The sequence below is a fragment of the Lacerta agilis genome, chromosome 15 (genome assembly GCF_009819535.1).
Source record: "Lacerta agilis isolate rLacAgi1 chromosome 15, rLacAgi1.pri, whole genome shotgun sequence".
Lineage (NCBI taxonomy): Eukaryota > Metazoa > Chordata > Lepidosauria > Squamata > Lacertidae > Lacerta > Lacerta agilis.
In genome coordinates, this window is record NC_046326.1 from 37006045 (window position 1) to 37027204 (window position 21160).

Here is a 21160-nt window from a genome sequence, read left to right on the forward strand (position 1 = left end):
GTGGGGGGTGGGGGTCAGGCCACCCTGTGACATTTTTTTGCCAGGCTTCAAGGACAGCGCAATGGCAGAAATGGCTCGTCTTCCTTCACTGATGATAAACGTTCTTGCATCCCTGAGTGCTGAGGGCGACTTCCAATGTCAGTAAAGGAAGGCAGGAAGGAGGGCCCTGCCACTTATGCCTTCAGGTTGTTTTCTCTTGTACCCCAGTCTAGCAAATAAAGCGGGGATAGGGAGCCTGTGGATCCTTCCAGATGTTGTTGGGTTTCCAACTCCCATGTACTCCCAACAGCATCCGGAGGACCAAAGGTTCCCTGTTCCTGCTTGCTATGCAGTAGTAGGTTCTGCAGCTGCTATAAGGTGTAAGACACAGTCGTTGCAGGCTTGATGCCGCAAATTTATAACACACGGGAAAATGAATTTTAAATCCACAGTACAATACCTGTGGATGGAAATACCCAAGAGTGTGTTCTTCTTGCACAAATTTACATGCTTTACACAGGTTCATCGGCCATAAAATCTGCAAGTCTTCCCAATAAACTGCCTCCAAATGGTTTCGCTGTGCCTTGTGTCTATGTTCCTAAATAATTATTCATTTTTTGTTGCAATTTTTTGGGTTAAGCTGTTCAAAGGGAAAGATACACCATAACGAGAGAGAAATGTCTCAATAGAGCAGAGGTGCGGAACCTTTTTGGCCTGCCCTAGACTGCTAAGAATGCTTTCCTTCTCCATTCTAGAAATATATATTTTACCAATATCCTTCCAAAGGTTCAGAGATGGATAGCAAAATGAGAAACACCTCTGCAGGCACACACCTATTATTAAAAATTCAGCATCTATTTCATTTATGAATTTAATAATGGGGTTTTATCCACTTAAGTCATACAATAGTTCACATAAAATAATATGTTGGTCATGTTTCAGAAAAAACCCCATGCAATATATTGATAAATCTACACCTGCATATATCTATAGATATTTGATATTTAGATCTGTATATGAGCTATCAAAATTATTTGTATATTTAATAGAGATTAATACATATAGGAACCTGAGAACTATATACCCATCTCGATAAATCTTTATAGTTGTTAGATCTCTAATCTTTATATAGATTACAAAGAGCTTTAGGTCTACAGCTAGAAAAAACACACAAATACATCTTTCTGAAGATACAGTGCTGCGTATCGACTGACCTATGCATATAAATCAAGATCCTACAGGTACTGACTGTGGTTTGTATTACTCTCTAATGTATTGTCAGGGCTTTTTTGGCATGTGTTAAAACTTACTTTTACTGTGTGCGCCTTGAGGTGACTGCAAAGAAGGCAGTTAAAAAGTATTAAATTTATTTATACCCCTCCTTTCCCCCCGGGGGAGGGGGGACTCAGGGCAGCTTAGGCAAATGGAAACAGGTAATAATGATGATGTCTGCAAAGGTGGCAAAATTTTGTGCTAATGCCATTAAGATTCGGTCCGCCCAAATTAGTGGGACCCAAACTAATTTATGACAGATTTAGGGAAGAAACCGGTTTATTATTTGACGTAGTTTATTTGATGTAGTGTAATTATTATCCAATTACATTTTACATAACGAATTAATGATGATAAATCTTGTCAGACTAAATTTTTTAGAATATATTTTAGATTGTATTTCCGATCGATTCTGTGGTTTTAATATGTGTACTGGTCGCTGACCGTAATAAAATTTTGATTGATTGAATGATGATGATGAAAATACTAGAAATAAATTAATTATTGGTAAAGCAGAGTGGGTGGGGATGGAGAGACCTGTAGGATGAATAATAGCAGCTTCCATCCTGCCCCACACCTGGAGGGCACCTAGAGCAACCACCCACCCCTGCCTTTAGGGTGACTCTCCCTATGCCCAAGACAGGTAATAATAATGAAAAGACTAGTAGTAATAATTCAAATTATTAAGGCAGAGCCGGTGGGGATGGATGAATAGTAGCCTCCCCACACCTGGAGGGCGCCTAGAGCGACCACCCACCCCTGCCTATAGGGTGACTCTCCCTATGCCCAAGACAGGTAATAATAATGAAAAGACTAGTAGTAATAATTCAAATTATTAAGGCAGAGCCGGTGGGGATGGATGAATAGTAGCCTCCCCACACCTGGAGGGCACCTAGAGCGACCACCCACCCCTGCCTATAGGGTGACTCTCCCTACGCCTCACAAGACCCCTCATTTCCCCACTTTGTGGAGAGAGAGACAGAGAGAGAAGAGGGCGGCTAGACACCGCTCTTTCCCGCCCCTCAAGGCGGGCGCTGCCCAGTCGGTGGGCCGGGCCTGGCGGGGGTGAGGCGAGGAGGCTCTGCCCCGGAAGTGGCGGCGGCGGCGGCGGCCCAGCTGACAGGAGCCCGAGAGGGAGGCCCTGGTTCGGGCTCCTGCCTCAGTCGCCGGGCAGCAAGATGGCGCTGCGGCCGGGCCAGGGAGCCGGCGGCGGCGGTTCCCTCAGCACTTCCTCGGCCGCCGCCGCCGCTCCTCTGCCGGGCACCGCTGGTCCGCCTCCGGGAGCAGCAGGTGGCGCCGGAGGAAGCCCCGGGCCTGCCAGGTAGGAGGGGATCCCGCGGCCGGAGGGGAGGCGGGAAGGGAGGCGCGCTTCTTCTCAGGTGACTTTGGCATCTTGGATTACTCAAGGATCCCTCTGGCTCCCTGGAGCGACTTTTAAAGCCTTGGAGGGGGGGGTATATTCCCCACCCCGCACCAATTAGACGTAAATATATAGGACAATACATAGGAGGAAGGAGAAGATAGGCACCTACATCATACCTAACACGTACATCGTGACTATTTCAATTTAGAGCCCGCCCTTCCATCTAAAGGAGTGCGTTCATATGTGTGTGTATCTATATAGTGCACAGGCTAAATATTAGTATTTGCACATATGGGCAAAGTGGCAATGCGCAGTCTGTATGTTAGCACTTTCCTATGTTATCTTAAATATTTTCTTTCAGATGCTTTAAATGAGATTGATTGGGTGGGTGGAGTCTTACTCAGCATAGGCAACACACAAACCTACAACAGGCAACACACACATAGTGTACAGTAGCATACAGCAGTGTTTTTCAACCTTTTTGGGCAAAGGCACACTTGTTTCATGAAAAAAATCACGAGGCACACCACCATTAGAAAATGTTAAAAAAATTAACTCTGTGCCTATATTGACTATATATAAAGTAATTTTTCAATTTTTCCCACGGCACACCAGGCAACATCTCGCGGCACACTAGTGTGCCGCGGAACAGTGGTTGAAAAACACTGGCATACAGTACACATAAATGTGTGTGTGTACTTAATCTGCTTTCTCTCTCGATATAGTATTTATGGATAATGGTTGGGGCGGGGGAATCTTTCGCGTTGTATGGGCTTATATACCTTATCCAGTTGGTGATCGTTAACATAACAGCATTAGAAGTATTTAACACCCAGTATTTAACATCCTGTCAGTGAATGGTTGCTAACCAGGCCCGTGTGCAACCACAGGGTCTTTAAGCAGGTACTCGAAACAAAATGTTGAGGCTTCTGGTTAATAATACTAGTCCCATAATCTAGGATGAGGGACGGTACGAAAATTTAATTAATTAATAGATGCTGCAAGACACATAGAAATACTAATCTTATTTACCTGGGGGTAAGCCCCACTGAATTCAGTAGAACTTACTTCTAAGTAGACATGGTTAGGCTTACCCTGTGAGTGCCTTATTTCTTCTAGAAGTAAGGTGAACATCATGTGTTCATTGTGCCTTTCTGGCTGAATGTAAAGATTGGGCGGATATCTGTCTACAGTATTAGGCTTTTAACATTCATCAGTTTATTTATTATTAAATTAGAGAGAGAGAAAATGTGGGATTCCTACCCCTAGTAAATTATTATATATTATAGATAGATGAGAAAAACAGGTTCTTTCTCGCCATCAATTACCGGTATATAAAACTGAGAAAGAGAGAGAATGGATGAGGATTCCATTTAAAAAAAAAAAGTTTACATTTTTGGATAACAAGTACAGAATTCCACTACCTCCACTTTTTTAAAGTGGGGGAGGAATGCTCAAGGTTGGGTTGCAGGAATTTATTATTTCAATTCTTAAATTATTTTTTAAAAAACTTATGTTTAATTTCAAGGCAGAGGAACATAAGTTTTAGGACAGGGTATAAGTCTTCTGGAGTCCTTTTTCTATTAATAATTCTTTTCCCCTCCTGTGCAATTTTAATGGATGTTTAGGAACCCATAGCACAGTAATGTCACTTACTTATACCTTATTATACATTAGTTTATCTCTTCCCGCAGGGTATGCTTAACCTGAACAACAACCATATGAGATAGGTTAGACTTGAAATTCCCATGTCAAGTTGAATTGCATCCTCAGTCTGAGCAATTTCAATCTTAACTGCAAGGCTGGGTAAGGGAGAATCTAACCCATTCTTCTGACCCTGGAGCCATTTCCCTGTTAAATGTAAAACTGCTTTTTGCCCCATGGAGCAAAACATACAGGTATGTTATGGCTGCCAGTATTTTTTCCCTACAGGCCAAATACTAACTTTGAGGAAGGGGGCGAGTGATTTTAGAATCATAGAGTTGGGAGGGACCCCAGGGATCTAGTCCAACCACTTGCCATGCAGGAATCACAGCTGCATCTCCTGTGCCGGCGCTCAGTCAAACCCAAGCCCCTCTGCTACCAATATTCCTTGAAAAGGGGTTAAACTACAGGTTACAAAGGTATGACATTCCTGTCCACCTTCCCCATTGTCTATTTTAGATAGCTTCTTGGGGCAGATAGTTCTCTGTTTTTATTTACATAAGTGTATGGCTTTATCTAAAGGGACGCGGGTGGCGCTGTGGGTTAGACCACAGAGCCTAGGGCTTGCTGATCAGAAGGTCGCCGGTTCAAATCCCTGTGACGGGGTGAGCTCCTGTTGCTCGGTCCCTGCTCCTGCCCACCTAGCAGTTCGAAAGCACATCAAAGTGCAAGTAGATAAATAGGTACCGCTCCGGTGGGAAGGTAAACGGTGTTTCCGTGCGCTGCTCTGGTTCACCAGATGCGGCTTTGTCATGCTGGCCACATGACCTCCCGGAAGCTGTACTCCAGCTCCCTCGGCCAGTAACGCGAGATGAACGCCGCAACCCCGGAGTCGGACATGACTGGACCTAATGGTCAGGGGGTCCCTTTACCCTTTACCTTTTATGGCTTTATCTAAATGATAAACAAAAGTGTGTTGGGTATAGGCTAAGCATTTTCTTGCTACGGGGTATGGTTGGTGCAGCACTTGAGGAGGATTAATGTAAAGCAAGTGGAAGGTTGAGTTGCTGAGAGTGCTTTATCAGTCCATCCCTCTTCCCAGTTTTATTTATTTATTGTTTTTAAACCAGCTTTGGTGGATTGAGGATTTGGATTGCAGTCCCAATATCGGTTGGCCACTTTCCCAGAGAGAATATGGCTGCTCTGCTGTGCTGTGCGTGGCTAGGCTGCTTAAAATTCCACCAACTTCAAAAAGGCATAATTCCTGGAGCCTACGAACATTCCTTTGGGAGTTCAGTTTGCCCTGGGACAGGCAGTTATGTGTAGGTGAACAAGCAAAAGGTTCTGTTGGCTTTAGAGAATGTCGGGTTTATACCTACTCAAGTTAATATTTCTTCTTCTTACCAGAGCTACTGATGTATCTCTTCCAATTGAATGTGTGGATTCAAGAATTCATTCTGATGGTGCAGATAAAATATAACTGATAGAATTCTACAGGTTGGGATATTAGTGTGTGAAAACAGTCCAGATCCAATTATCCCTAGATGGTCGAAAGTGGTTGAAAGCCAGGTGCAAAATGTGCCTGGCACACTGGCAGTATATAAATATATTTTATAAATAGGTAAGCAACGGTAGGATGTTGCCCTCTGCTAAGTCAGACCATTGGTCCATCTCTCTCAGTATTGTCTACACTGACTGGCAGTGGGACTCCAGGGTTTCGGGCAGGGATTCCTCCCAGCCCTACCTTAAGATGCCAGGGATTGAATCTAGAAGCTTCTGCATGCCAAGCAAATGTTCCACCACTGAGCTACAGTCCTTCCTGATTTAGCATCGGAGAAAATGTTGGTTTTGTGTCTTCTTTTTTCTTTGACTCTAATTAGCAGGAGTGTGTTTTCTTCTTTCTAGCTGCTTATAAATAAGTCACTGCTTCTCTGGAAAGCCATGCATGTTTAATGATTCAGCCTTTATTTGCTTGCTGCGTGGAATGGCAACAAGCCCCTCAGATCAAGTCATGGTTTTGCCCCTTCTCCCCCTCCCTCCTCTTTCGTGGTAGGATCCTGACTCTGAAGGATGGGGGGCGGGGAATCATGCATGTGGAGCGCTGACGCAGATGCGTGACTCCAGCAGGGGAGTTTAAATGTGACATGTAGGTTTGAATTAGCACCAGTTTGAGCAAGTAGTAGATTGAAATTGGGCATGTTGACCTCAGTGGCGGGTTCCTTATGATTAATGCAAGCGTTCGTCAAATGCCCTTATTCTTTTGTTCTTAGCAGTGTGCAGCCGCTGGTTTTTAAGGGAGGGAGAGACTGTCCTGGGACTTTAACACAGAGGTGGTAAAATGCTTTCAGAAGGAGGGCCACGCTCCATTCTGAGCAACCTTCTGGGGGCCGCATGCCAGGGGTGGACAGGGCCAGATGCAAACATGAGCAGAGCAGTGAATGTGAATCTTACTTTTGTATAGTAGGCTACTTCTGTCTCGCATCCAGACACTATCAGAGCATTATCAGAGTTCTAGGACACCTTCCAGTCAAGCAAAACACTCAAGGAGAGTGCGAAGTAGGACTGGTGAGGACTGTGGCCCTGGGGTGTGGAGGGATGGCTGAGAAGGAGCCCAGGGTGGTTCCCAAGGGCCACAAAGAGAGACCCGGGGGCTACTTGAAGAGGAAGCCTTCCTGTTGAAGAGCACCATGGCTTTGCAAGGGCTGGTCCCCTGGAAGCCTTTACTGTGAGGCAGTGTTCCGTCCGTCCCCCCAACATATTGGGATATCTTACAGAACTCCAAGCTGATCCCGTGAAGTAAAAACTGCTAACGAACAACTCATTTCACAATTACAAAATTCAAACCACAATCGCAAGACTTGCTTCCGGCCCTGTTGACTCCCCCACGCAAGGCGGCTCTGCAAAGAACTGTATACAGGCAATGACCGTGTTGCGCATGTTCAAAGCATGTGGGACCGTGCATGCCAGCACCGCTGCGAATGCGGAAGTGGCAGTACAAGGGGGCAGAACAGGGTAGGGCAGGCTTATGCAGGCTTTGCAGTTGCATGCGATGACCCGGAATGCAACCCCCGTGCAAATCTGGAGTTGCCTGTAGTGGAACAGGATCACATCCATCCATGAGACTCTCCAAATGCATGGGTACATCTCCTTGAGACACTCCTTGAAATGGAAGATGCATCAGCGCAACTTAATGGGCTTGTTAGGGTCTCTTGTGAAAGGGAGATTAAAAAGGGTATGTGCCTGTGTTAAATGGCCACTTTTTCTCCTTATTCAGCAGTTGTGAGTAGCCCTCAGCCTCTGAATACTGAGGAGTTGCAGTAGTGGAAGAGGCAGATTTCGTTCTTTCAAGTCCTGCTTAGGAGCATCCAGGTGCTTTGGGTTTGGCCATTGTGGGAACCGGACTGTTGGGCTAAATAGACCTGATCTGTCGTGACTCTTCTTGCATTACTGTGCTTTTCAAGCAGGAGGAGGAGGAACCTCAGGCCCGGGGGCTGAATGTGGCCCTACAAGCCTCTCTCTCTGGCCCTCAGAACTCTCCCCAGGTCACACCCATATGTAGCCCTCCTTCATGCCCAGAGCACTTTTGCCTGGCTGGAATTTGCCCTCAGTGCCTCTTTCATACCTGGATGAATACTGCTTGCTTACACTCTGTGTGTACGTGCGTGTTTTACTGTTCTATTCCATAAAATGTAATTAGAGTAAAATGCTTTTATTATTGTTTTAAAAGTTATTTACTCTAATTCCATTTTATGGAATGAAACAGTGAAATAAACTGCTTTTAATAGAACATATGAATGTGGAAATGAGAACAAAACCTAGCTTCGAATCTGGATTGTGGCTTGTCCTGATGGACAATAAGGAAATTCCACTCAGCTGCTCTGTTCGCAGACAGCTCCAACACAGGAGAGAGCTGCCAGCCACAATTCATTTACCAACTTGACCCCAACACAGTTGAGGCAATGCTTTGCATTAGAGCTTGCACTATTACTCAAAATGGAAGTCTCACAATTTTCACCACTTTCTGTTTCAGCTTCATGTTTCCTGTTGCGGGTGGTCTTGGTCCTCAGGGTACGTAAAAGTTCAAACTTCAATGGGAGGGGAAGGCAACTTATATTATTACTCAGGAAAGGGGAACCTGCGGCCTTCCATGATGGACTCCAGTTCCCATCATCCCTGATTGGTTGGGCCCAAGCCGACCGGGGCTGGTGGGAAATCGACACCATCTGGAGGACTCTTTGCTAGAACTGAACGAGGTTCAAAACTTCAAGTGTTAAATATATTTCTCAAGAGTTTTTTGTTGGTTTCCTGACTTCCCAATATGTGATATGTGATGCTCAAGATGAGGGTGTTGAAACTTGGGGTAAAAAAAAATCTTTGGGTTCCTCTTCCATAGAAGTGGAGCTCCAAGGCTTCCTTGGTGAGATGCCAGGACACCTGATAATGCAGGACTGGTGCAGATACGTCTCTTAAATCAGAGTTACATTTCAGGTCCTTTCCCCAGAGGTGTTAACTGTTCTTAAGGAATATGCCAGTGCTCCCATTGACCAATCAATTCTAATTAGTTGGCTTCAGAGTTCTTCCTAATGGAAGGCCCAGTTAGATTAACCATTATAAAGGCTTGTAAATGATATAGCCCTTAATCGTGACTAAGACTTGCAGAGAGAGGAAGGGCTGGAGGAAGGGATCCCGGGATGGCATCCTTGCCTGGCAGATTTGGGGCAAATCCCACTTCTGATACCTGCCCTGGGCGGCCTGGCACTCCACTTTCCCAAAATGTGCCAAGAACGACTCCGCCTCAGTGGGAATGTGTGAAATTAAAAATGGCAGCTAGCCCCAGCAACCTGGCATTGCTTGGAGCTACCCACAGAGAAGAAGAAGAAGAGTTTGGATTTGATATCCCGCTTTTCACTACCCGAAGGAGTCTCAAAGCGGCTAACATTCTCCTTTCCCTTCCTCCCCCACAACAAACACTCTGTGAGGTGAGTGGGGCTGAGAGACTTCAAAGAAGTGTGACTAGCCCAAGGTCACCCAGCAGCTGCATGTGGAGGAGTGGAGACACGAACCCGGTTCCCCAGATTACGAGTCTACCGCTCTTAACCACTACACCACACTGGCTCTCATATGTTGGGTCCGGTGGCAGAAGAAGAGGACCTGCTGGAAGGCACTGTGTCCAGGGCCTCCCCTATAAATCTGGAGCCATCCTCAGAAGGAGTATGTGATCTTGCAGCCCAGCCCCTTAACCAAGCCTTGCCATGGGACAGTAAAGCAGCTGGAACTGGAGGAGGAGGGGACAGTGGGGGAAGAAAGAGCTGTGAGTGAGGGGGACCCCTTTCCCCACCCTCTGGACCCCTTGAGAAACTCAGCAAACCTGCTGTACCTGGAACTGGGTGTGGGAGCGTAGCTGAATGGGACACAGCTGTAGGCAGCCTGAAAAAGTACCATCCACCCTGGGTCTGCCCATAAAAAGCAAGTCTAGAGTGAGAGACTAGGGCGCTACCCGCTGTTTCCAGGAACTCTTCTCATTGTGGGGCTTTTGTGGGTGAGCTGAGAGTTTGTTTGGACCCTGGGTGAGAACCCAGAGGCTGAGAGGGAGGGTGTGTCAGAAGGAAAACGAATTAATATCAATATCACTTTGTATTAATTTAACATTTTTATATGTACCTGTATTTTTGTAATATTTTGTTTAATTTCTTGTTGTTTTCAGTTTTTATGTACCCTGCTTAGATATAATTTTTAATATATTAAGCGGTTTAGACATTAAATAATCGAGCAAAATAATCAGTTGATCAATAATATTGAAATAATGGTTGGGCCAGACGGCGGCCTGCCTTGGCCCAGATAACTGTGCTTGTAGTTGTGGATTAATAAAATTTAGATCTAACAGGGAATCCTAACCAAACCTTTCATGCCTTGGTGTAGGTATGATTCCCATGCAACAGCAAGGCTTCTCGATGGTGTCAGTCATGCAGCCCAACATGCAGGGCATGATTGGAATGAATTACGGCTCTCAGATGCCTCCTGGAACAATGACCATGCAGGTTTGAGACTTGTGCTTAGTCAACAGGAAGTTCTTGGGCTTTGATCTGTATCAGGAGGAGTGGAGTTTGCTGATTTATGCAAGAAACCTAAGGGAGCAGCCTGGCAGGCCCTTCCTAAGCTTCTTTCTCATAAGTAAAATATTCTAATTCATATCCTGTTCTTGCACCAAAGCCACCCTGTGAGACTTCTCAAAATATCATCTGAGTACAACCAGTGTCAGACTTTGGGGGGGCCCTTGGCATTTGGCATGGGGCCACATGCTCACTGCCTGCCCCCAGGCGTACCGAAGCTGTGGCAGGTGGGAGCGCTTTTGAAAGGGAGCTAAGCTTGGCTGCTATCCATTGTGGCCACCCGCCATCTTAGAGTTACTCAAATGCAATGCCCCAGCCTGTAGATTTATAGTCCTACTCAGACACTGCTAGGGCAGCCACCATGGGTGAGCTGAGCTCTTATTCAGAAATGAGCTTGCTGAGAGAGAGAGAGAGAGAGAGAGAGAGAGAGAGAGAGAGAGAGAGAGAGAGAGAAAGCATTTGGTGAACAGCAGTGCAGCGAGGTTGAGATGGTGAGGTGCCCTTTCAAGCCCCTGTGGCCCTTGGGTCAGTGCCCCACCTTGTCAACTGCCGGTGCCGGCTCTCTGCCACCACCAAGCATCCTATTTGTGTCTCAGGTGTTGCAGGGAAGGGATGGGCATGCTACAGGGCAACGAGGACGAAGCATGCTCGGTGGTGACAGAAAGTTGAAACGGGAGTTGTATGGAGTGGAACGAGCTGTATTGGAAGTGTGCATGGCTGGTTGGAACTCCCGTAAAGCAGGGACCCTCCACACTGCAGTGTTTTGTTGCAGCAGGTCCCGTGGCCATTGCAGATTGGACCAGAAACCTTCTGCAAACAATGCAGGTGTTCTCTCACTGAGCTGCATCCCTTTCCCAGATTCCTGGGTTGGCTTCCCCTAATGTTTCTTGCTTTTAGCAAGGTGGTTTTTTTATTTTTAACATTAAATAATAGAATGCCATATGTTTCATTTGCTTCCCAGGGTGGCATGAATCTGGGCCCGATGCCAGCAGCTGGAATGTCATACATGGGGCAGGCTCCCTTCTTAGGAATGCGCCCAGCAGCTCCTCAGTATACCCAGGACATGCGGAAGCAGTTTGTGGAAGAACAACAGTAAGTGATGCTTAGCTGTCCCCCCCCCCCCACAAGTGTTGGGATGGAGATGAGAAGGGTCGTTAGGGGCCTTATACTAGGGGTGGGCTGCCTTTATAGCCCAAGAAGAACATTCCCTTGGGAGCAGCCCTATGGAGCAAAGGAGATGACTGACTTTTGTACAGTAGGCTACATTCCAACTTTTCAGAAATCACAGGGTTCTAAACACACACACACACACACACACACACACAAACACACACCTCTCTCCTTCCAAGCAAGCAAGGAGCATTATCATGAGAACCCATTTCAGCCAGGCAGCTGTGAAGATCACGTCTGAATTTGGAGACGAAGATTGCCTTGAACAAGATTGGGACTTTGTCGTAAGGCAAGGGTGGGGTACCTCAAGCATGGGGTCAAGTGCAGACCCCCCATTAGTGTGCTTACTTGGCTGGTGGTGTTTTTGAACAATGTCTCTTGCTTGCTTGCCTAGATAGAGAAGAGGAAGGGTCACGTCAGTGCGTATAGAAACTAGCCTAGGACACAAAGGTAAAATTTACATGGGTTGCTCCACCCACTTTTACTTCTGGCAGAAGATTGCACAGAAGGGAATTTGACCCTCAGGTGGAAGAAGTTTCCCTCCCTTTGGTTTAAGAAATGTAATACTTAGCTGTGGAAAGCAGGAAAATAAATAGTGGTGAAGCATAGGGCCTAAATAATAATCCTTTTTAAAAAATAATAATAATTGGCATGGCTTCTGTCTCGTTGCAGGAAACGATACGAACACCAGCAAAAGTTTTTCGAAGAGGAAAGAAAAAGGCGCCAGTTTGAAGAGCAGAAACAAAAGCTACGGCTTTTAAGCAGCGTGAAGCCAAAGGTCTGTTGACAAGTGGTGTTTTCAGCAACACCATATCAGATTTTAAATTAATTAATATATTTTCTCTTGGGCTGGGAAAATGAGCACAGCTGATAGAAAATGTAACCTTTTAATGAAACAGTGCAGAACATTGAAATGTACAAGGTTGAACAAAAAGCAAGATATGAGATGATAAACTTTTCCTGGACAAAAAAACATGTTTTAGTTTGACTGTTTCAGTTGGCCTCTTGATAAAGGTTGCCACTGAGATGCAAAACTGGCTTTTGTTAGGGGAAAAAATGTGTTTAGAACATATTTTTTCACATGCTGTTAGAGTTTCACAGCGGGTCATGTCTTCACTGTCAGGCAGGGTGTTTCTGAATGCCAGTTGCTGGAAACTAGAGGAGGGGAGAGTGCTCTCACACTCGGGTCCAGGCTTTCCTTTGGGGCAACTGGTTGGCCACTGGCTAGAGGAGCCTTTGGCCTGATCCAGCAGCCATCTTTTTCTTACACTCTAATGTCTCTGTTTTAGATGGGTGAGAAGAGCAGAGACGATGCACTGGAAGCGATCAAAGGGAACTTGGATGGGTTTTCCAGAGATGCGAAGCTGCACCCCACGCCGACATCACATCCAAAAAACGCAGGTATTATGTTTCTCATTGGAGTTGCGGAGAATGAAACCTCTCCTGTAGCTTCTCCCCTGAGTTGGTGCTCTCCTAGTGTTGTCGGACTCCAGTGCCCATCAGTCCCAGCCAGGATGGCCAATGGTCAGGGATGACTCTTGGTCCTGCCACTCTCACAGGCACACTTGGTGGGGACGTGGGAGAGGGCCTTTTCGGTGGCTGCTCCCCGACTTCGGAACCCCCTCGCTAGCGAAGCGAGACTGGTTCTCTCCTTGTTGTCCTTCCACTGGCAGGGTAAACCCCTTCCTTTTGGGAACCGACTCCTTTTAATGAAAGGGCTGGTGTCGTGCTATTTGTATTGTAATTATTTGTATGGTTTAAATAGATTTAATACATGCATGTAGTTTAAATTTTGTCAATGCGTAATTTCTTTTTCTGTGTTTTTAGCAGTTCTTTTTTTTATCTGTAAGCCATCTTGAGTCCCGCCAGGGAAAAAGGGCAGGGTATAAATAAATTAATAACAACAACAGGATATGTAGTCTAGAAACCTCTGGAGGCCAAGATGGCAGGGCTAAGATAATGAGATGCAGCTTCAGGGTCATAAAAACCATTTAACCACCTAGTTGACAATAATTTTATTCATTTCTTCATTTGCTAATACATTAAGGACATACTGAAACCAGAGTTAAGCACTTATAAATCTCACTGATTCAACCTCTCCTTTTGAAATCAGCAGGACTGAAGGGTGCTTAACTGTGACAGGATCATGGCCACACCCATATAAAACTCAACAGGGAGAAGGATTTTTTTTTTTGAGAGGGGGAGGGAACCAGAATTAATTGGCTCCACCTACTGCTGGGCTCCCTGCCTTCCACCCCCAATGAGTGTCAGTCACTACTACCTCCATTCCATACACCTTCACAGGACAAATGCAGCAGCTTTAAAACTTAGTCACAAGATTAGGATGGGTGATAACAACATGCATCTCGGGTGGCAACTCCCAGGATAAAGAGGTGCATCTTCAACAAACAGCAAAACCTATACAGTCATACCTTGGATCTTGAGCGCCTTGCAACTTGAACGTTTTGGCTCCACAACTCCGCAAACCTGGAGGCGAGTGTTCCGGTTTGCGAATGTTCTTTGGAAGTTGAACGTCCAACGCGGCTTACACGGCTTTCGATTGAGTGCAGGAAGCTCCTGCAGCCAATCGGAAGCCACGCCTTGCTTGTCGAACATTTTTGGGAGTCGAACGGACTTCCGGAACAGATTCCGTTCAACAACCATGGTATGACTGTATAGTGAAATTGCCAGACACACTTTGATGGGGAGGGAGTTCCACAACTTAGGGGCTGCCACTCTCCTGGGCCGCCGCCACCTGAACGTCTGAGGGCAGGGGAACTCTCAGGAGGACCTTCTCAATGCCGCAGTGTTCCTTGGCGCAGCAGTTTAGGAAACGCTGAGCAGTACTGCTTGGCATGGAATCAGCATTGCCAGCAACCCCGTTTTACCTTCATTAGAAATGGCCATTTCTCTCCCTCCCTTCCTCTCTCTATATTTATTTATTATCCTTAGCAAAAAGCCTTGTTTTCCTCATTGGTTTCCATTTTGTGTGTACGTATGTGTGTGTGTTCATTCCATTTTGCAGATCATCCCACGCCATCCCATTCTACTGTGTCTGTCTCCCAAACCTCTGCCTTTCTTGACGATGACGAGTTTAGTGACTTTATACAGGGGCCTGTCGAAAACGCCCCAACATTCGTGCCTCCCACCTCTTCCCAGCCTTTTCAGTCTTGCCATCCTTCCTCCCAGGCTGGGCAACGGCTTTCAGAGAAGGTTGTGGCCCAGTCTCTCCCTCCAGCCCAGATTCCAGTGTCCTCCATCTTTCACGGCCCCAGGGGGCAGGTTCCTTATTTCTCTGCTTCTCCAGCTTCACAAAACACTCAGAAAACAGGTAACATACCATATATTTGGTGGTTGGGAGGGGATGGGGTCTGAAATCCAGCAGCTCTGAATATGGGAACTGACTTTATGCTTGGTAAATGCCATCTAATAAAAAACAAGTGATTTGATTTAGAGCTGCAACATTTAGGCTGTGATCCTGAGCACACTTCCTCTGGAGTAAGCCCTGTTACATGCAGTGGAACATGTGTCTAGCAAATATGCATGGTGTTGTATTATTAGGTTGCTTAAAAATATTTTGATTGATTTAAGAGGTATCCGCCCCCCAATTAACTGGGCAGCAGAATTTGTAAATTAGTGCTTATAAATCCGTAGTGGCAGGTGCTTTCTTAGAAAGAGGTATTCTCCCCTCTTTTGTCACAGGAGGGAATGCCTCTTGTGCTTTGACTTACATAACATCGGGGGGGGGGGGGAATCACTCCCTCTAGTGTCAAGCTCAGGTGGTGAGGGCCGACAGATATGAAGCTAAAATGGAGCTATTGGAAAGAAGAGGGAGGTATCAGCATGCTGTATTTTTTGGGGAGGGGGTGGGTAGAAACACACCTTGGGGACAACTCCCCCTCCCAGGAAGCTGAGTGAGGCCTGAACATGCTCAGTAGCCATGGAATGCTGAGAGCTGGTTGGAAAGGAATAAAATGATGTGTAGGAAGACATGATACCTGCAAGTGCACCAGCCTTCAGTATACGTGGGGCTGCTCATTCATTCTTGTTTCCGCACCTCAACAGCTCCTTTTGTGTGTGGAGGCGGGTGTGTGTGTGTGTGTGTGTGGATTGGGGTGGAGTTCCAAACTTGAGATTTAACCAAGTGCCAACGATTCCTCCTTTTATCTGTCCAGGCCCTCCCTTGGAAGAGACGCCCCTGCCACCCTGTGGGTTGAGTGAATTTGGGCAGGCACAAAGCAAACTTAAAACTCCTGACGCTGAGCTCAGTGCCGCAGCTCCAGCTGCAAACGGCCCTGATCCCAGGTTAGGGGCCAATAACTGGCAGCCCGTAGGGGTGCTCCCGAGCGGCAGCCCCAGTCCAAAGGCAAACAAGGCTTCAGAACAAAACCTGTCAGCCCAAGAGCGTGGTGAGCATATCTGTGTCTTGCAGAGCGTACGCTCCAGTGCTGCTTGAACATGCTAACCTCTTTAACACGAATGCCGGGTGATTTTGCTCTGAACCCCTGCTTTGAATAACAACAGCGAAGCACCGATTCTCCTGACTTAACACGTGGCGTCCACAAGTTCTTCTTCTGTTTCTCAAACTTTGTGACCTGTAAGGGTCAAAAAATAACAAGCTTCTTTAAATAAGATTTGATCCCGTCTGGTTTTCAGCAGAAAAAAAGTTCTTCCAATCATGCATGCTTTCTTCTGATTCTTGTCTTTAGCTGTCATTTACCTTGTGTGTGGGGGGGGGGAATAAACACCTCCTCTCCTCAAACAGCAACAAACACCCCCCAATACCATGAATGAGGTTGATGGATGGTGTAGACTTGAAGGGCAGGTAATAGGAAAAGGGACATAGGTCAGTTGTGGAGCTTCTGCTTTGCATGCAGAAGGTTCCAGGTTCAGTCCCTAGCATCTCCAGATAAGACTGGGAATACCCAGCATATGAAACCCTGGAGAGCAGCTGTCAGTCAGTGCAGACAACACAGGGCTAAGCAGACCAACAATATGACTTGGTATAAGGCAGCTCGCTGTCTTCCTACTAAATCAGCCTACTAAATGCAGCACCAGGAGGAGTGGAATATTAAGGGGAGAGATGTAGCTCAGCGCTGCAGCATATGCAGAATGTCCCTGGTTCAACCCCCAGCAGCTCCAAGTAGGAAGACCCCCTTCTGAAACCCCGGGGAGCCGCTGCCAGTCAGTGCGGACAATACTGAGCTAGACGGACTCTGTATATGTCCTAAGCGTAATTCGAGCAATAGAACCCATTGTTAACTGTCCCAGTATTTCTGCTTCTCAGTTTAGTTCTCTGCGCACCGCCTGGATTGCTGTTCAGGTGGCCTCTCTTCTAACAGCAGTGATAGTACTTAATGGACTGCAAATTAAGAAGGGTTTTGCCCGCTTAAAGAACAGGCATAAAACAAAGTGGCAGTGGTGTGGAGTGCCGTGGAATGAACTCGAGATGGACTCTATGGTCATCACTCTTTGCAGATACTAGATTCAACCCCCCCCCCCGATGGCCGTATAAGTTCTTGCTGCCAGCATCACTCAAGCAGCCTCTTCAGTTCCATTTGATTCCCAAGGAGAGGCGTTTGCAGAAGTTGGCGCTCTGCAGTTGCATGAGTGGAGGCTCTGCGGGCCGGGTGTGTGTTTTGACTTCTCCGGCCAGAACATTACCCCTCCACTCCTCTTCAGGAGAAATCTTAGTATGGCTAAGGAAAGCTATTGCTCTTACTAGGGCGGTTTGTAGAAATAGACAACCCCCACCTAGTTGCCATGGCGGCTTGTCCATTAGGGTGAATGGGACTCTGCCCCACCAACCTCAGACAGCCCCTGTCTTCCTGCCTTCTTACTTACAACAAGTCAGAGGGTGGCTTCACCTGCCATTCGCTCTATCTCTGCCTATCACTGGCTCGGTTCCACTCAATGCTGGTCTCCCTGCCTTCTGTCCCACCAATGCTCAGCTGAATTGCATTTATTTCTTAAAATTCCAACAGTCCTAGAAATGCTTCCCAGAAGCTCTGTGTAGAGAGGCCCTGTTGCATATGCAGAGTGCTTAAAGCTTGATTTGTGTACAGAAAGAGAGTCTCTTCCCTCATTTCTTTGTGTGTGGCGTTTTATTCCGGACTGCTTGCAAGAGAGGCGATTCCTCCTTTGAAATAAGATGACGGAAGTGTTCCAGATGAGTCATTTTGCTGCAGATATTTCCTAAATATAGTTTTCCTTTCGTGTGTGTGCCTTTTAGGTGTCGGGGTCTTCCCTTCCCAGGATCCAATCCAGCAACTGATGCCTCCCTGGATTTACAGTGATAATTTGGTTCCAGGTAATATTAATGATAGCAATGATGAAACTGAGCAGGAATAGCCTTTGAAGGTATTAGAAAAGCTGATGCAAGCTCACCTCCCATTCTGGACGCCTTGTAATTAAACCAGCTTATTTCTTAAGATGATTTGCCCTTTCTGCAGGTGAGGGGACTGGTATATAGAGTCTGTGCTAAGTACTTAGTAGGCAACACTAGATTTTAAACTGGGCTTGCTAAGGGCGCCTCACTTTTATTTTTTTTAATAGAATTTTTATACCACCCTTCTCCCAAAGGAGTCTGGGAGCATCAAAATGTTAAAACACTACCATTTAAAGTAGAAGAAACAGGAGCATAGCTAATACATGTAAAAAAAACTACTAAAAACCTTGTGAAAACATTTAGAACAGGGTCTATAAGCTTCATTCAGGTGGTCTGTTCTCTCCCGCTCCCCACCCTGCCATTTTATTCTCACAACAACCCTGTGAAGTAGCTAAGGTTCGTCCAAGGGATCACGGTGGGCTTTCGTGGCTGAGTGGAGATTTGAACCCAGGTTTCAGCCTGACACTGCTAGGCCACACATGTCGCAGAATTGTTCAGAAAGGGCTAATTCCGTGTAGAATTCTGTACATGCTCTGCTGTCCAGCTCCACAGTGGAGCTGGAGAGTTGGCATTTTATGGTGTCCAAGTCCAAGTTCATCTTGTCTCTAATTTGGGTTCTTGCGTGTTGGCAACTCCTGATTATGCCAAGACCAACGGTGGCTTTTTTTTGCTGACTTTTTTCTTTGCAGATCTGTACAAGAAAATTCTAGAAACCACTATGACACCCACTGGAATAGACACTGGAAAACTTTATCCCATCCTGATGTCATCTGGACTTCCCAGGGAGACGCTTGGGCAGATATGGGCCTTGGCCAATCGCACCACTCCTGGGAAGCTTACGAAAGAAGAGCTGTATATCGTTCTGGCTATGATAGCCGTAACTCAGGTAGGAGCGACTAAACACTGGGAGGCAAAGCCAGGGGAAGGTCAGCTCAACTCTTTTGAGTGGGTTCTGTGCACATCTGATCACAAAAGCCGGAAAGGACGTGCTGTGGTACAGGGCTTGTAGCGATCCCCCATCCAATAAACTGGCCAGATTCTGCACCCTCTTTGCTACAGTGATGTGCCAATCCTCAGATGGCTTGCTGCACTCCCAGGCATTGGTGGAAAATTACACCAAGTCCTGTATCATTTCAGTAGAGTTGGAGAAATCATTTGAGCAGCAGTGTTCACATACATAAATAAATATATTGTCTAGGTAACTCTTAATCCCATAATTCACCCCCACCCCCACCCCCACAAAAAAGCCTCTGGTTTCTTAATTGAGGTTATCCCAAACATTTTTCTCAATTCATTATATATCATCTCCCATTAGGCTTTTACCTTATTACAAGTCCACCACACATGGAAAAAATACCTCCCTTATCTTTACATTTCCAGCCAATACTTGATTCCGATTTATACATTTTTGCTAATTTTGCTATAAATCATTTCCACAAATTTCCCCCTCAAACCGTAACTCGATGTAAACTTTAATTCTGTGTTCCACAACCGCTCCCATGCCGGCATTTCAATATTATGACCAATATCCATTGCTCAGTGTATTATTGAAGATATTACTTGTTCATCTTTTGCTTCCCATTCTAGTAGCACCTTATAAAAACAGTGCTGCTGTCTATTAATGCTTCCCCCTGCCCCCTCTTCTCGCTTACAGAGAGGCCTTCCGGCTATGAGCCCCGACAGTTTGAACCAGTTCCCCTCTGCCCCGCTCCCTACACTGAGTGGGCTCCCGATGGCAATCCCTGTCACGGTGAGCCAGCAGCCGATGATGCCGCCGGGGCCTTCCGTCTCCATGCCTCTTAGTATGGCGCCCGCCGTGGTGGGGATCAACATGGCTGCACCAGTGGCGGGACCTTCAGCACCGGCGCCCAGCGGGTTCATGCCGCCTTACCCTCCAAGCCAGGTCAGCGCTGTGTATGCCATGCAATAAGCGAGAATCCTCCTTGAAGTGGGTTTAAGCAAGAACTTGTCCTTTCCAGCCAATATTTAAGCAACAGAGCGTGAACATGTCTCTTTCTTTCAATGCTCACTTGCTGTTCTCACGTCCTGTTTGTTTGCTTTCAGTTTTTAAGTGTTTGTGCTTCATTTTTAACCTGCATGCCGTTTCTCCGCATGAATGTATGCAAGGCAGCTTAGAACCCATATAAATTACGGTGTTTTTAGATGGCTTTCATTGTGTTTAAGTGCAGCTTTTCTTTTAAACTTTATTGGGTTGTAGTCAGTGTTGGTCCTACTCGGAGTAGACACATTGAAGTTAAAGGATACAATGGTACCTCGGTTCTCGGAACGCAATCCGTTACGAAAGACGGTTTGAGTTCTGAAACGTTCGAAAACCGAGGCGCAAAGGGCTGTCTGCAAATTCAGTTGAGAAAATTGAAAAAACATGCAGTGGAAGCCATTCAGCTTCCGAGGTGCATTCGAAAACGGAAGCATTTGCTTCTGGGTTTTCGGCATTCGGGTTCTGAAACGTTCGTCAATGGAGATGTTCGAGAACCGAGGTACCACTCTACTATTGACTTAGGTTCTTTCCTTTCAAGGGGTCTGTTCTGAGTGAAACTTAGTCGGGTACAGCCCTGTGATGGTTGTTTTTTAAATACTGCTGTTTATTTTTTGTTTAATGTTCTAATAATATATTGATTGTTTTTTTTTAAAAAAAAATAGATTAAAAAAATAGTAAGCAGTTTATAAATGCTTTTCAGTAAATAAATTAATAATTTCCATTAATTTCAATAGATTTTATGCAGCTATGTTTAACTACAGTTTGCCTCTGCTGTGCATCTGTAAGCCGTGTGATAGGTTCACCCAGTCACTCATGGTGCAGACATGCAGCAGAATTACTGCTAGCTGGAATAGCTCAGTCAGTAGAGTGCGCGACTCTTAATCTCAGGGCTGTGGGTTCGAGCCCCACGTTGGGCAAAAGATTCCTGCATTGCAAGGGGGGTTGGCCTAGATGACTCTTGTGGTCCCTTCCAACTCTATGATTCCATGAGGACTCTCTGCATGAGTCACTGTTCAAAGCACAGCTCTTTCCCATGTCAGTGACTCAGGCAGAAGCTCTACAAACACCCTCCTCCGAAAGCCAATGCTTCTTTCTCCTGTGCACTAAGAAAGCAAATCTTTTGGGGTGCAGGAACAAGGCAAGCTTCTGGTTTTAATGGAAGAGAAGGAAAAGTGTGCATCTCTGCCATTGGAAGCCTCCTGGGAACTTTAGGAGTAGCCAATAAATAACAAAAT

At 46.1% G+C, this 21160-nt stretch overlaps 1 protein-coding gene across 6 annotated transcripts in view; it reads left to right on the forward strand.

The window, feature by feature from the left end:
• Positions 1 to 2371: 2371 nt before the first annotated feature.
• Positions 2372 to 21160, forward strand: part of SYNRG (synergin gamma) — a 54109-nt gene continuing 35320 nt past the window's right edge. For 2 of the 6 annotated variants that reach the window (XM_033172288.1, XM_033172287.1), the window contains exons 1-11: positions 2372 to 2572; positions 8289 to 8326; positions 10178 to 10296; positions 11330 to 11460; positions 12211 to 12316; positions 12828 to 12939; positions 14564 to 14869; positions 15714 to 15947; positions 17771 to 17848; positions 18616 to 18812; positions 19581 to 19829. In XM_033172288.1, the coding sequence (XP_033028179.1) occupies positions 2430 to 2572; positions 8289 to 8326; positions 10178 to 10296; positions 11330 to 11460; positions 12211 to 12316; positions 12828 to 12939; positions 14564 to 14869; positions 15714 to 15947; positions 17771 to 17848; positions 18616 to 18812; positions 19581 to 19829 (1713 nt within the window). In that variant the 5' untranslated portion in view covers positions 2372 to 2429. The remainder of the gene's footprint in view (positions 2573 to 8288; positions 8327 to 10177; positions 10297 to 11329; positions 11461 to 12210; positions 12317 to 12827; positions 12940 to 14563; positions 14870 to 15713; positions 15948 to 17770; positions 17849 to 18615; positions 18813 to 19580; positions 19830 to 21160) is intronic. The other 4 variants (XM_033172292.1, XM_033172291.1, XM_033172290.1 and 1 more) reach the window with 3 other exon arrangements.